This window comes from Sceloporus undulatus, chromosome 4, assembly GCF_019175285.1.
Source record: "Sceloporus undulatus isolate JIND9_A2432 ecotype Alabama chromosome 4, SceUnd_v1.1, whole genome shotgun sequence".
Classification (NCBI taxonomy): Eukaryota; Metazoa; Chordata; class Lepidosauria; order Squamata; family Phrynosomatidae; genus Sceloporus; species Sceloporus undulatus.
In genome coordinates this window covers 238,309,899-238,326,206 of record NC_056525.1, presented here as the reverse complement: position 1 = coordinate 238,326,206, position 16,308 = coordinate 238,309,899, and the positions used below count along the sequence as shown (strand labels likewise).

Sequence of the window (16,308 nt, the reverse complement as noted above, 5' to 3'; positions counted from 1 at the left end):
GAGATGCTGTACAGCTTAACCTCATGTTATTAATAGTGTGTGCCCTTTTTTGACTGGTCAAAATTATCTTTATAAACAGACTGTTGGCTCCATTCCCATTTTTCATACTTTCACCAACTGCTAATTATCCTTAAAGATTGATGATAATGTATATCCAGATGTCTCATACCTGGAGCAGTTAGTAGTTACATAAATGCCTTTTCAAAACCATAATCCTTACATGAGATCTCATGATTGGCTGTGTTTGCAAGCACTGCCTCCTGCAATCATTATGAATATTATCATTATATAATATTGGAATTTGAGGTAGGAAGTCATGCTTCTCATTTCTTCAGCTTTCTTTTTAAAGTCCTTATATTGGGAGAAAGGTGGGATGTAAGAAAATAAAATAATAAATAAATAAATAAATAAATAAATAAATAAATAAATATTATAGTGGGCCATTGGTATCTGCTGAGGTTTGGTTCCAGAACCCCCATGGATACCAAAATCTGTTAATGCTCAGGTTCCATTATATACAATGGTATAGTAAAATAGTGTACCTTATATAAAATAGCAAAATCAAGTTTTGTTCTCTGGATTTTTTATAAAATATTTTCAAGCCATGGATTGTGGAATTTCTGGATAAAGAATCCATGGATATGGGGCTCTGATTGTATTTGACACAGCACCACAGATGCCAAACTCATGGGCTGACAATAGTGATGAGGCTGCTAGCAGCCAGAAGGAGCTTTGCCTTGCCTTTTGTTTGCCCTCAGGGACAACATCGTTTATTTCCTGATGCTGCCCTGAATTCCCATGATAATAGGACAGCATATAGCTATTTTAATTCCTAAAACATTTTTCCTTGTTTCCTCAGTGAGCACAATTTTTTAGGTGAGACAGTTCTATAGTGCCCTCCTGATGAAACGTGTCTTCCAGACATACATCTGATTCAGAAATAGAGCTTTTGGCAAGGGGAGGGGGAATACTGGTGAAATCTGACAGTATACGCTAGTTATGTTTGCCTGGTCTTACTGTAACAACACAGAGCAACAAAAATACAGCACTATGCAAAAGTAGACATGCCACTTTCTTCTGTATCTGGAGATTTCAGCCATGCCAGCCGTTGCATTTTAGTTGAATCTCTGTAGCACTTGAAACTACTGCTAAGGATATTTACCTGTGGCACTAAAGTATAAGAACCTATGGCATTAACTTTCTGTGGTGAGGGGATTGCATGCTCCTGTGAAGCTACAGGGTAGTCTTGACAGTAACAGCGCTCCTGGTAGCGTCTCCCATATCAGTCAGGCATTTGGTGAGAAGCCAGACTAAGGAGATTATCACAAGGGGGATGGGATAGGAACGGGATTGTTCCCCCATCCTTATCCGGTCCATGACCTAAGTGAAAGTGATTGCTCAAATCACTTTCACACTGCAGCCAGCTGAAAAGCGCTTTCAGCCACCATGGTATTAATGGGCTAAGCTGTTAATACAAAAGACTCCAAATGATGGCTGAAAGTGCTTTTCAGCTGATGGTTGAAAGGGCTTTTCAGCTGGCTGCAGCCAGGTCAAGTACAGGTCAAGTGTGAAAGTCTTTTCTGAGATCTGGCAGGAAGGACAAGAGGACAGAGATAGGACAATGATGTCCCATCCCTCATGTGATAATCTCCTAAGTGTGTAAAACAGCTATTAGGCAGGAGCAGTAGTGTGAGGTGGCACTGGTAGAGTATCATTCAGAGACAATGGTGGTGGCACCATAGCTAATGCTTGTTAGTATGGCACAGAGGGAGGCATGGTAAACTTCCTTTTGAAGATCTTTTACTCTGGAAACCCTACAATGAGACAATCTAAAATAAGACTCCTAGATCAGAGGCACTCAATGAGCTAATGGAGTACAGCAGAGGGCAAATACAAGTAGCACTGTGAATAACAATGCAACTAGAGTCAAGTCAGCTTTTGATGTGCACAGAAACAAAAGGAAAGTCTGAAGCTGTGCAATACATATTACAGGAACATGGAATGTGAAAATCATGAATTAGGGGAGGCTAGATACAGTAAAACAAGAAATGGAATGTATAAACATTGAAATACTTGGGGCAAGAGAGCTAAAGAGTACAGGAATGGGAGTGTTTTAGCTGGGGAGGCAGAGGGTACTTCTCTCGGTACGAGTGGGGCTCCTATTGAGGTAGTGTGGGGCAGGGGGAGGTATGGCGGTAGGAGAGTGGATCAGCATTACAGGGGAAGGCGAGATCGATGCTTAATATCTATCTCCCCTTCCTATCCCTCTTCTATCCAAAGAGATCTGAGGGTCATTCCAACTGTACCACAAACCCTGTCTCTGCTCCTGTGCAATGCCAGGTCTATCAAGAACAAGACCCACATTATCTACAACCTGCTCGAAGATACCAACTGTGACCTGGCTTGCATTACTGAGACCTGGCTTGGGCCTGAAGGGGAAGCTGTGTGGGCTCAGGCCCTACCTGCCGGGTACTCAGTGAAGGATCAGACCAGGTTAGGTGGCTTCTGGGGGGGGGGGGGGTGTTGCCTTGGTTCATAAGAACACCTTGTCTCTATCCAGGAACCATGTTCGTCACACTTCCTTTATTGAGTGTATTTACTTGACCCTGAAGGCCAGGGACAGTCTAGGGATTCTGTTGGTCTACCGGCCACCCCGTGCGCTAACAGACTCCCTTAACGAGCTGACACAGTTGGTTTCGGAGCTGGTGCTGGAATCTCCCAGGCTCTTGGTCCTGGGGGATCTCAACATCCCCTTCGCAGCCAACCATATCCCATCTGGTGCGGCTCGGGAATTCATGGATACCATGACAGCCATGGGCCTGTCACAACTAGTCTCGGGGCCTACACATTCTGCGGGTAATACACTCGATATGGTTTTTTTGTACGGACATGGAAACTCCGTGGGCGGAAATAACTAATATTTCCGCCCTGTCATGGACGGATCATTTCCTGGTGGAGGCAAAAATCAAGGCATCTACCCAGATCCCTCCCGGGGGTGGTGGACTGATTAGAATGGTCCACCCTCGAAGGCTGATGGAACCCAAAAGGTTCCAAGAAGCCCTAGAGGGGTTTATGGTTGGAAATGACGGCGATTCTGTTGATGCCCTGACTAACACCTGGGACATTGATCTCTCCAGGGCTATACACAGTATCGCTCCCAAGCGCCCTCTCAGGCCTGCTTCCAAAAAGAAGCCCTGGTATACGGCACATCTCCGGGCAAGGAAGTGGGTGCTGCGACAGCTAGAGCGTGCCTGGCGGAGATACCAGTGCTTATCCGACAAGGCTCTCCTAGACCGACTTTTGGAGGACTATGGAGAGGCGATAGATGCAGCAAAGAACTTGTTCTTTGCTGCACGTATCGCGTCCGCGGAGTCGCATCCAGCAGAGCTGTTCAGGGTGGTGAAGGAGCTAACTCAGCTCCCTCCTGCTCTGAACCCTATCCTTGAACCATCTAAGGCCTGCTGTGACCAATTTAACAACTTCTTCGCGGATAAAACCTCTCGGATAAGGGAAGGTCTTGACGCTAGCATTGGTGCAGAACCTGGAGTAGAGGCATCCAGAGCTTCTGTGGACTCGGTTATACTGGATCACTTTGCGTCTGTAAGTACCGAGGATGTGGACAAGATCCTTAGAAGTGTTAGGAAGACAACTTGCTCCCTCGATCCCTGTCCCTCATGGCTAGCGGCTCAGGGGGGACCGGTAGTAACATCTATGTTGCACCGTATAATTAATACATCATTTAGGGATGGGCAATTTCCAGCTAACTTAAAATTGGCCATTGTAAAACCATTGCTAACAAAGCCTTCCCTCAACCCCCTGATGCATAATAATTATCGGCCAGTATTGCTATTGCCATTTTTGGGTAAGGTGATCAAGAGGGCGGTTGCAATCCAGCTTGGATGAAACGGATTATCTGGACCCATTTCAAACCGGCTTTCGGGCGGGCTACGGGGTTGAGACTGCCATGGTCGCCCTGGTTGATGATCTCCGTCTGGGCATGGACAGGGGTAGCGTGTCCCTGCTGGTGCTCTTGGACATCTCAGTGGCTTTTGATACCATAGACCATGGTATCCTTCTGGAGCGCCTGGCAGAGTTGGGAATCGGGGGCACTGCGCTCCAGTGGTTCCGATCCTACCTCTCCGGGAGGTTCCAGATGGTGCAGCTGGGGGATGTGTGCTCCGATAAGAGGGCCCTGACATCTGGAGTCCCTGAAGGAGCCATTTTGTCCCCCATGCTTTTTAACATTTACATGAAACCGCTGGGAGAGATCATCCGGAGGCATGGGGCGCAGGGTTATCAGCACACTGATGACACCCAAATAGTCTTCTCTATGTCTCCGACTGATTCAGTGACCAAGGATGGCATCTCTCCTCTTGTTGTCTGTCTGGAGTCGGTAATGGGCTGGATGAGGGAAAACAGACTCAGCCTGAATCCAGAGAAAACAGAAGTACTCATGATAGGTTCTCCTGGACCAGGGATGGCGGTATTTCCACCTGTTCTGAATGGGATCACGCTTCCTGTGAAGGACTCTGCACACAGTCTGGGGGTGCTTCTTGATTCGTCGCTCCACCTTACTTCACGGGTGGATGCGACGGTCAGGAGCACCTGTTATCAGCTTTGGCTGATACGCCAGCTGCGTCCCTGCCTGAGCCGGGGGGACCTTGAAACAGTAGTACATGCTCTGGTAACCTCTCGTTTGGATTTCTGCAATGCGCTCTACATGGGGCAACCCTTGTACCATACCTGGAAGCTGCAATTGGTGCAGAATATGGCGGCTAGACTGGTCACTAATACATCTAGAACCAGTCACATAACACCAGTCTTAAAAGACCTTCATTGGCTGCCCATTCGCTTCCGGGCGCAATACAAGGTGTTGGTTATTACCTATAAAACCCTAAATGGCTTGGGCCCAGGGTACTTGGATGACCGCCTCTCTCCATATAATCCGCCCCGCACACTCAGATCAGCCGGGAAGCAAATGCTAAGAGTTCCGGAGGCTAGATTGGCTACCACCACCAGGAGGGCCTTTTCTATTTCGGCCCCCAAGCTCTGGAACTCGCTCCCCGGCGAGCTCTGCTCGGCCACCTCCTTAGACCAATTTAAGAAGGGGCTGAAAACACATTTTTTCGAGCAGGCATACCCCTGACTCCTGACTTCTGTACGCCCTCCCTCCCCTCCTCACAGCACTGCTGAGCTGACATGAGATATGGTTTTGTTATTTGTATATGGGGGGATTTTTAATATATTCATGTTTTAATATTTATATTGTACAGTATGTTATAAATGCTGTTAAACCGCTTTGATCAATGGAAAAGCGGTATATAAATAAAAATTTATTATTATTATTTTGAGTCAAATAATTGCACGGTATTTTACTCAAAATATGGAAATCTAACAAGAAATGGGGTGGCATTTATAGTGAGGAGAGATGTAGCAAAAGTAGTCAACAGATATAATACAAAATTTTACCAAATCATGTCAATAAGACTTCAGGGAAAACCCATCACTACAGTGGTACCCCGGGTTACGAATTTAATTCGTTCCGCGGCACCGTTCGTAACCCGAAAGATTTCGCAACCCGAAACCGCTAGCGCTGGAAAGCCGCGGCTTTTAAATTTCATGCCAAAAAGCGCCGAAACACACCAAAAAAAATTTCGTAACCCGAAAAATCTTTCGTTACCCGGAACAGTTTTTTCCAAGCTAACTTTTTTGTACCCCGGAAATTTCGTAACGCGATCAATTCGTATCCCGGGGTACCACTGTATAGCTATAACCCATGTTTAAGTGCCAGCTACAGAGTCAGAAGACGAAGAAATTGAAAGATTTCTGTGCTGGAGTTCAGGAGGAAATTGATCACACATCAAACAAACTTCTTAATTGGAATGCAAAAATAGGAAACACAGAAGAGTCAAAAATTAACGGAAAATTTGGCATAGGATCACGAAATGAAATAAGACTCTGACTGAATGCATTTTGTGAAGCCAACAATTCGTTCATCACAAACACATTCTCCAAGCAACCCAAGAAGCAACTGTATGAGTTTCACATGGACATTACCTTAACTCCATTCTCCCAAGACCAGGAGAAAATTGTGGCACAGATCATGAACTACTACTATCAAAAATTAAAGTCAAGCTAAAGCACAACACCAAACCAACCATGACACCAAAATACAACCTAAAGGGCATCCCTATACACTTTAAAGGTAGTATGAAAAATAGATTTGCACTATTCAGCCTACTGACCAAGACCCAAGAAAACTTTACAAAAAAGAAATGCAAAAAGAAACTATATGCAGCCAAATAGAAAGAGAAATTTCAGTGGATGACAAATGAAACTCTTAAAACAGATAGGGACAGATAAGAAGCAAAAGTTTTTTTAAAAAATAAATTTTATTAGTTTAAAAAGACAAACACTACAAAGACAAATAAACAAAAAAAGATTAGCTACAGTATCCATAAGCTTTCTGAAAACAATACAAATATATATAGTATTAATAATACATAAAAACATAAAAATCTTCCTGCTATTACAGTCGGACCTGTATTATTCTCACACTTCTTAAGAATTAGTTAAGTCTTTAAATATGTCCCCCCTGTTCTTAATTTCCTTTTCTCATGTTGAGATATCATCTTTTTTAAAATTTCAATCTCATTTTGCTGAGCAGGGGTATCCACTTTTCCTAATGAGTTTCGCCTAGCAACAGAAAAATTTCTTTCATATCTGAAAAAGTAAAATAATGAATTAACCAATGTGGAAATTAAATCGTATTTCTCCTTTTTTAACTATACCATTTATCTTAGCATTTTTACAACTATGGTTCATCAAATTTTTCACCTTATCATTGTTTATTCCATTACATTTTATTTCTTTACCAATCTTTTAATATTTTAATTGCCTGTTTCCCCCAATTATTTTCTATATATTCAAATACCTTTTTCCATTTTCCCAAAAAATTTGTCAATTTTTCATTTCTCAGTTTTCTTGACAGTTTATCTAATTCTATTATTTCTTGCAACTTCAATACCCATTCTTCCACTTTTGGGACCAATTTACTTTTCCAGGCTTTTGCATATACCATTCTTGCTACACATATCATATAAAAAATCACACAACCATATTTCTTTTCTAAGTCATCATTGAGCATATTTAACAAGAAAATTTCTGGTTCGTTCTCTAGATCTATATTTAATATTTTGTTAATCGTTTTACGGATTGTTTTCCAAAATCTCTTTGCCTTTTTACACCCCCACCATAAATGAAATAGTGTCCCTCTCTTTTTACCGCATTTCCAGCATTTGTTGTCATGCTTTCCATAAGAAGCAAAAGTAAAAGGTAACAGAAATACAGTCAAAACCCACAATGCAACTTTTCAACAACTTGTGCACAGGGATAAGGGAAACTACTATAATGATCAATGCAGAAAACAAAAGATGAACAAAGAAAAAGAACAAGTGACAAGATTCAAGAATTCAAAGGGAAATTTAAACCAAGAATGGGGATGCTCTAGGACCAGCAGAGGAATGCTCTAAATCAGTGGTTCACAAACTGTGGGATGGGACTCCTGGGGTGGGACATGTGACTTGTTCAAGGAGGATGTGAGATTTAAAGGCCCTGATCCCCCTCCCACTCCTCCTCTTCCTCTTCCCAAATCCTTTCCACCCAGGACAGGGGGAGAAAGGCAAGGAAAGCACTTGGAACTTCTGACTAAAGATGTGGTAAAAGGAGAGCTATTTTCTTATGTTAAAATATGAACATACAGTGGAACCTTGCCTTACGCAGGGGATCCATTCCGGACCCCCAGCTTAAGGCAAATTCTGCCTAAGATTTTAAGTAACCAATAGGGATGTATAATTCAGTATTAGTATTTTATTGGTGGTTCAATTGTATTGTATTATTTTAATGCTGTAATCCCATCTCGATCCCTGGAAGAGGCAGGACATATAAATAAAAATTATTATTATTGTTGTTGTTGTTGTTATTATTATTATTATTATTATTATTATATTTTATTCATATACTGTGTCAGTGGGGGTGCATGGCATTTGGATATAGATGTAAAGGGTGACACAAGGATAAAAAGCTTGGGAACCACTGCTCTACATGATCAAGAAGAAATTAAAAGGTAATGGAAACAATACATGGAAGAACTATATCAAAGAGATGAAAGGGTGACAGATTCATTTGAGGAAGAATCATATGAGGATAAACCTCCATTTTTAGAAAGTAAAGTAGAAGCTGCACTCAGAGCACTTGGGAGAAATAAATCACCAGGAACAGATGGTATACCAATATAGCTGTTTCAGTCTACAGAAACAGAAACTATTCTAGTTCTAACTGAAACCTATCAACAAAGATGGAAAACAAATGAATGACCCACAAACTGGAAACACTCAATATGCATTCCAATCCCAGATACTGTAGACTGCAAAAAAGACAAATAAGTTGGTACTGGAGCAAATTAAGCCTGTATTTTCCCTAGAAACCAAGATGACTAAACTGAGACTGTCATACCTTGGACATACTATGAGAAATCATAAATACCATTGTGTGCAGCAATATGTCATGCAGCCCATTACAAATGCAAAAATTACAAATCTGAATTACTGTTGCCTGTGTCCAGTCACACATTGTATGGTTTAATGTTTTTAAGTATATCCCTTTTTATCACCTGTATTTGTGAGAGTACTCCTCTATATTCTGCCTGAAACATTTGCACAGTACCTAGCAACACACATGCCAAGTGGGAAAGGAACCAAATACACTGGTACAATATGGATCCAAAGAAATGAACTACGCAAATGTCAGTCCATGAAAAGACAGAAGCTTTGTGAGTGTTTTCATTCTGCTTCATTGTAAATCCTGGGGGAACGGGTGAGGGAAAGAATAATTAATCCTGTTTGGTTCTCTGAACACATGGATAAATGTTTTTGTGATAGTGAAGCAATCCAAAAGTACTCTCCTACCAACCAACCCTTCCCCCATAACCCCACTATGTTTTTCTGTTCCCATTCTTCTGTTCAGATCCCTGCTGTGCTAGTTTGAAAAATTTGGCAATTGCAACTTGCAGTTCCTGTAGTGTCTCTCTTGTGGGTATGTTATGATGAAATAGAAGTATTGTGAGACACATGAGGTTCAAGCTTTTTTATTCTGGGTTTGATTTTCTTTAAATGAGGTCTGAATGCATTGATGAATTAATGTAGTTTGACACCATGTTACGTCTCATGTCTCAGTGATATGGAATTGTGGGACTTATGGAATATTTTTGTGAGATATTTAGCCGTCTCTGTCAGGGAGCTCTGGTCTCCCAACAAACTACAAATCCCATGATTCCATAGGATGGACCCTTGGTAGTTAAAGTAGTGTTAAACTGCATTAATTCTGCAGTGTGGAAGCAGCCAAAGTATCCCACCAAACTAAAAATTCAAGGATTCTTTAGGAATGGATTCATACCAATTATGGTGTTATTAAACCAATATAACTGTAGTTATAGCATTAGGCACTGACCATTTTGTTCAATCTCCCATCCTCTGCACTTGGTTTATAAGATTCCAACAGGCAATGGCCACACATGCACAACCTGAACTTTTGGTCCTTCAAGCTAGAAACCAGCTTGAAAACTTAACTTTTAAAAATCAGAAGTGGATTGAAGTGATATTCCTCCCCCACCATTTAGTGATTCCAAACCCATGCAATTATTAAAGCAATTTAAAATTTGCTATTGCACTGCAAAAGGAATATATTTCTTGTTATACAACCACTGTGATAATCTTGTTCATACCTTCAGGGAAAGGGATTAATGATAAGTAACTACTTTTTTTTACTAATACATGTCAAGCTGCTGTTAAAAAAGTAAAGCTGGGATGTCCAAATTCCTGAATCCTGAATTTAGGACTCGCATATCTTCCTTGAAAAGAACTATAGAATGCAAGTTCAGCTATAGAATGCAAGGCCATACAAATCTGGAGAACATTAATAAGCTAGTCCCCACCCATCCTTCATTCCTTTTGGGATTCTGCATCTTTTTCTCCATCTGTTCATAAAGTCTAGTTTCCAAACTGAGATGAATAGCATGCTTCAAGCTTCTGCTAGGCACTTGGCATATCGGTCTTGCTTGAAGAGTGGGTGGAATTGATAACATGGCACAGGTCTCAGGATATGCAATCCATCATTTTCCTGCCCCGGGAAGAGGAAAAAAAAAATCTTAATGAAATCTATGTTTGTTGGCATTCAGTGGAAAGATATTTGAGTAGCTCATTTCTTTGGTTCTCTTTCTTGCCAGTTCCCCATCCCCCATGCTTTCTTTCAGCTACCATGGCCGATTTCTATTTTATTTTTAAGTAAGCTTAAGCATAACTTTAAAACATAAGAAGAATACTGTACTGTTAGATCAGAGTTCTGTCTCTTCCACCATTCTGTTCCTACAGTGGCCAAGCAGATGCCTAAGATACTGTACATTTCTCACTTACCATGGGATGAGGAAGCCCTGTGAGCTGGAAGTTCCGCATCCCTGGTCAGAAGTGGCAAATGTTACCAGAACAATATGATGAGTCTAAGTATATGTTATCTTCTCCTTCTGGTGCAGCCAAGAGCAAAGGGGGGTCAGTGCTTGTGGCATTTCACAAGTATCAGATGAGTACCTCTAATCCAGAAATGTTAAATCTGAAATTTCCAAAACCCAAAACTTTTTGCCACCAGCCATCCACTTCCACCTTTGAGGCAGCAGCTGTGGTATTCCTCTTGTTAGTCTCTCAAATCCCCAATCGTTCTCCAGCCTCACATCGCATACACAACATAAGTAGTGAAAAAATGAGATGTGTGTCTAGAGAGAGATGACAAATAGAAGCATAACCACTGCCACCACTATGAAGGCAAAAGAAGACAGCCAGTGGGGAAAAGACAGAAGGCTGGAAAGAGACTAAGGATCTGAGAGACTAGCAAGAGGGGTCTGAGGATCTATGAAATGGTAGGAATCCAAGTATAGTGTTCAGTACGAATCCATGTTTCCTACCATTTCACAGATGCTTGCATCTCTCTTCAGCCTTGCATCTCTCTCCAACCTCTCAAATACATTGTAAGTATGTACTACACTAGTTGTGTATCCCAAAACCCAAAAAATCCCAACTCTGAAACACTTCTGGTCCCAAATTCAACCTATACCAGATTTTCTAATTGCTTAAGCAAACTGATATCTTTGCCTTCTTTAACAGTAAAGCAAGAAACAATATCTAAAGGCAGATATTTATTTGAATATCATTCAATACTAAAATCAGGATATTCCATTGTGTATGATTGTGTGAACGCTGGACAGTGATGAAAGCTAATAGGAAGAGAATCAACTCATTTTAAATGTGATGATGGGGGGAGGGGAGTTCTACAGCCTGCAAAAAAAAGACAAAATAAGCAGGTTCAGGAACAAATCAAGCCTGAACTCTCCTTAGAAGCCAAGATTACTAAGCTGCAATTATTGTACTTTATACATATCATGAGAAAACATGAATCATCAGAAAAGACAACAATGCTTTATAAGGTAGAAAGCAGCCAGAAAAGACAAAGACCACATTATAGGTGAATAGAACTCAAAGAAGCTACAGTTTGAGTTTGCAAGCCCTGAGCAGGGTGATTTGGAGGTCTCTCATTCATGGGGTCACCATAAATCAAAGTTGACATGACAGCAATTAACAGCAAATATATATACAGTGTGTGTGTGTGTGTGTGTGTGTGTGTGTGTGTGTGTAATCTGAAGTCATCTTCATATAATCCAAGTGTTTTGCAGTCCTTTTTGTAAAGTATTAAGAGGAATGTGTTTCTCTCTTGGCAACCTTTTCCATTGCTCTCTACTTTTTGGCAACTGTCTTAAACAGATGGTTTGACGTGCAGTATTTAATGATCCATCAAGATTCAAGCCATTGTGGCTTTCTTTCAGTTTTTGGGTTATTCCCAAGAGCTACTGGTGGGGAAAGGCCTGGCAATGAGGTGCTTGCTTCTTTAAAAATAAAGTGTATCTTCCTTACTTCTAAGGCTGCATTCGCACTGCAAAAATAGCCCACTTTGCCACTACTTTAACTGCCATGGCTCACTACTATGGAATTCCGGGAATTGTAGTTCTATGACAGAGAAGGCTAAAGGGCTTACAAAACTACAGTTCCTAGAATTCCACAGCACTAAACCATGATAGTTAAAGTGGTGTCAAACTGGATTGTTTCTGCAATGTGGATGCAGCCTAAACAAACTATCTGTCAACACTTGAAGCATCTGCCCTACACACTAATCTCCTGCACTCCACTCTGTTAGTTGTTCATACCAAGAATCACTTGGAAATCTACCCTTCTAGTTCTTACCTTTTATTTCCACCTCCTTAGCTTGTTGAAAAGCTAGAATGGAGAAAAATTTCAGTTGACTTGATAATCACTACAAAAGTAGTTTCTCACACCTGTCAAAATTAGCTGCAAGAAAACAAGCTCCTCATTTTAACGCACGCGCACACACCTTTGTGACAAAATGCACAAAAAGCAATGCACTTATTTTAAAATTTAGATGGCATTACTGTGAATAATTGAATAAAATACACAAAGGCATGCTTTAGTCAATGGGGAAAAGTTAGATAAATTGTGCAGAAGTGTCAAGAAATTATATAAATTTCAAAGCAAGAGGGAAGCACAAACCAAAGTGACAGTTCCCAGTAACAAAGGATGTTACCACAGTGCAGAATTAACAGTTTGGCACCACTTTAATTGTCACGGCTCCATCCTATAGGACCCTGGGATTTGTAGTTTGCTGTGGCACCAAAGTGCACTGACAAAGAAAGCTAAATATTTTACAAAGTGACACATCCCAGAATTCCATAGCACTGAGTCTTGGCAGTTAAAGCTGTGTCAAACTGCATTAATTCTGTAGTGCAGATGTAGCTAAAATTACTTTGAAAGCAGTGCTACCCAAAATGGGGTTCTGAGGACTGGTGACAGTCCATCAGCCATTGGCTAGTAGTCCCTGAAGAGTTTCCAGGAAACAAAGAAACAGTTGTAGCCGGTGAGTACAAATATGATACCCGTTCATGGCCCATTAAGGGGGAAAGTGCTTGCCCCTCACAACTGGAACTAAGAATTGGTGCCAAACAATAACTTGGGGGAAGGATGAATTATAACATCTTTGCATTTCCCACATATGAACTAATCTCCATTTATTATATCTTCTCATTAGTTTTCCTGGAACATTTTGAGTGGATTCCACCCCCCACCCCCCAAAAAATCAACATTTCAAAAAATGGTTCAATTTTGTTTCTTCCAATCACTTCATGCTCTTTCTCATACTGTAGCTCACACTGTTTTCTTTTCTTTTCCCCCTTCCCTCTCTTTTCCTTTCTCTCACCCTTTCCTTTCCTTTGCTTTCTTTTCCTTTCATTTCGGATACAGGAACATCACTGCCTTAGAATTAAGATCCTTGGGGACTGCTACTACTGTGTATCTGGGCTTCCTGAGCCTCGGCAGGACCATGCTCATTGTTGTGTTGAAATGGGACTCAGCATGATCAAAACAATCAGGTAATTCATTTTCTTACTTCTCTTGCTTTTATTGCTGCCATCACACTATGATTCCCAAGTTCCTTATAGCTAGACTGCAGAACATCCTCAGGTTCTCCCTTGCTGCTTTACTGTGTTCTCAGTTTTTGGTTTTATTAGTGGTAGAGAGGTCTTGCTCTTGAGAATTAGGGGTGCTGGTTTGAAACATAAGAAAGAAAGTGTGCTCTCAATAATCCATAGGTTTTGGAATCTATTTAATCTAATAGGGGTACCATCTAAGCTGTAAAAATAAGTCACTTTGACACCACTTTAAGTACCATAGCTCCATCCTATCGAATGCTGGGATTTGTAGATTCACAAGGTCTTTATCCATCTCTGCCAAAGAGTCCCGATTCCTCACAAAACTTCCTAGCCCAGAATTCTGTAGGATGGAGCCATGGCAGCTAAAGTGGTGTCAAGCTGACTTATTTCTGCTGTATAGATGTACCCACATTCATTACTATAATGGAAGCTTTCAGATGATTATAATTCCTTTCATCCTTCCTCCATTTTATGCAGAGTCTCCTACTTGCTTTTAGGGTGGACCTATTTTACTGCTCAGTTTACTGGTCAGCTTATTGACACTGGGATCAAAAAGAATTTTATATTAAAGGATTTATGTTAGTGAAGTGTATGCCATTTAGGGCTGTTCTCTTCCATAGGCAATGATGATATGAAGCTTGACTACTATTTCCTTTTTCAAAGAATACCCAGATATGTGGCAGCATTGTGGGAAAAGAGAGACCACTCCCCTCTCATAGAATCATAGTTGGAAGAGATCACAAGGGCCATCCTGGAATTTCTGCATCTGGGGCATTGTGTGGAACAAAAAAGGAAAAGGAAAATGGCAGTTGGGATATTCCCTATTGTTGATTCCTCCAGAAACAAAATAAAACGAAATCCAAAATATCTGAAAAATAACCCTTGCTGCTGGCGAGGTAAAGCACCTTCAGTTGACACCCCTCAAACAATAAAATAGCCTCCACTTTTGCCACCATATGGGGCAACAGAAGTCAAGGTTACACCATTATTTTTGGAAGCAGTGAGTCAGCATGGTGTGGTGGTTTTGGTGTTGAAGTAGGACTCCATGTGACATTGGCCTTAGAGAAGGTAATGACAAACTTCCTCTGAAGAAACTTCATTGAGGAATTGCTAGGAGAGGGTTGCCATATAAATACCATGTGAACTAAAATGTAAACCATAAAAATACATATAAAACACCATCACAACATTAACAACATGTATCTTAACATTCCCCTTCAATCTCTTCCCTCTCCCCCACACCTTAAAAAGGACTCTTTTTATTATTTCTCATCAAATACATTACTGACCCCCCCCCAAAAAAAAATACAAACTCAGGAAATCTAAATTATCCTAAACTTTTTTGTTTTTAAAATTTCTGCCTATACTATTTCTTACTACATCCTTACTACCTATAGCTCAAACTCTAAAATCTCTGCAACCCCCCCCCTTTAACATTTTATATAATCCATAAATGGACCCCATTTATGCAAAAGAGTTTTCATGTTCTCACTTTATAAGCCTCAGCACCCATCCTCAGCCACCTCAGCTGTACTCTCCTTTCATTATCATTTATACTCCAATATTGACAAAAATCTTTTAATATCCAACTATTAGTATTCTGGAAAAGTTTACTTTTTAAGACATTAATCCCTTGAAATAGAGGGCAAGATGAGAAAACACCTGAATTAAATCATTCACCAGTATTGCAATAAAGGATTGCACAATGATTTTTATGAGGGAAAGCTGAAAAGACTCAATGGACCTTGTAATTTTTTTCTGTTCAAAGATCTCTGTCCGTCTTTTTTCTTTATAATTTTATATTCTTTTCTTTAATAGCAGTAATATGTATGCCACTGGTCCATGCAATGCAATTATGCATTCTTATGATAATCCACCGTTCAGAACAACATTATTAACACTTTTATTTTTTCCAATAGGAATTAATTGTTCAGGGCTAGCAAATTCTCCTCAATTTAAAATAAAATAGAATACTGCCATGTTTTAAAGTCTCTGTCATTGCAATCTTATCTACACTTACAGCTTTCAGTTCAATCTAGCATGGGACACAAACCTCAAATAGTCTCCAAATTCCATAGAACTTTAAATTCTAGACATAAATCCTGCATATGATCATTTTAATTTGAGTCACATCAAATTCTATTAGGTGACTTTTTTATTTTTATTTATTTTACTTGTTTGCTGCTGTTGTTAATGTAACCATTTTTTATTTACCATGGCCCCCAGGCAATGTGCAATAAAATCTAGTCAAAGCTTTATTTAAAACAGATTGCAAACATTTCTGAAATCCTGTTTTAAAAATGAAAAGCTCCAAAAATACTACCACTGGATGCTCAAAAAGGATGATGCCAGATTCAATTCCCTTGAGAAGCTTTGCAAAAAGAAAAAAAGAAGAAAGGAAAGAAAAAATACTTTCCCCACTGCTTACACAGACCTATAACACAATGCTGCAGATATTTACTTGGACATAATTCCCACTGTGTTCACTTTAACTTATTCTTAGGTAAATTTGTCCACGATCACAGCCTAAGTAATTTCTTGTCTAAAAGGAAGTTTTTCTAGATGCAATCCTACTTGCAGATGACAAATTAAATTATTTTAATTGTTTTTAAAATTGTATTGGAAAGTTTTTGACAATTTAATCTGTGAGCCATCTTGGATCCCACTCCAGGAGATAGGTGGCATGATTAGATGTTTAGATAGATGAT

The 16,308-nt window shown here is 40.3% G+C and overlaps 1 protein-coding gene across 2 annotated transcripts in view; it reads left to right on the top strand.

Moving 5' to 3' along the window:
- ADCY8 (adenylate cyclase 8) overlaps positions 1-16,308 on the top strand; it is a 136,773-nt gene that overhangs the window by 70,255 nt on the left and 50,210 nt on the right. For both annotated transcript variants that reach the window (XM_042465718.1, XM_042465717.1), the window contains exon 5: positions 13,413-13,540. In XM_042465718.1, the coding sequence (XP_042321652.1) occupies positions 13,413-13,540 (128 nt within the window). The remainder of the gene's footprint in view (positions 1-13,412; positions 13,541-16,308) is intronic.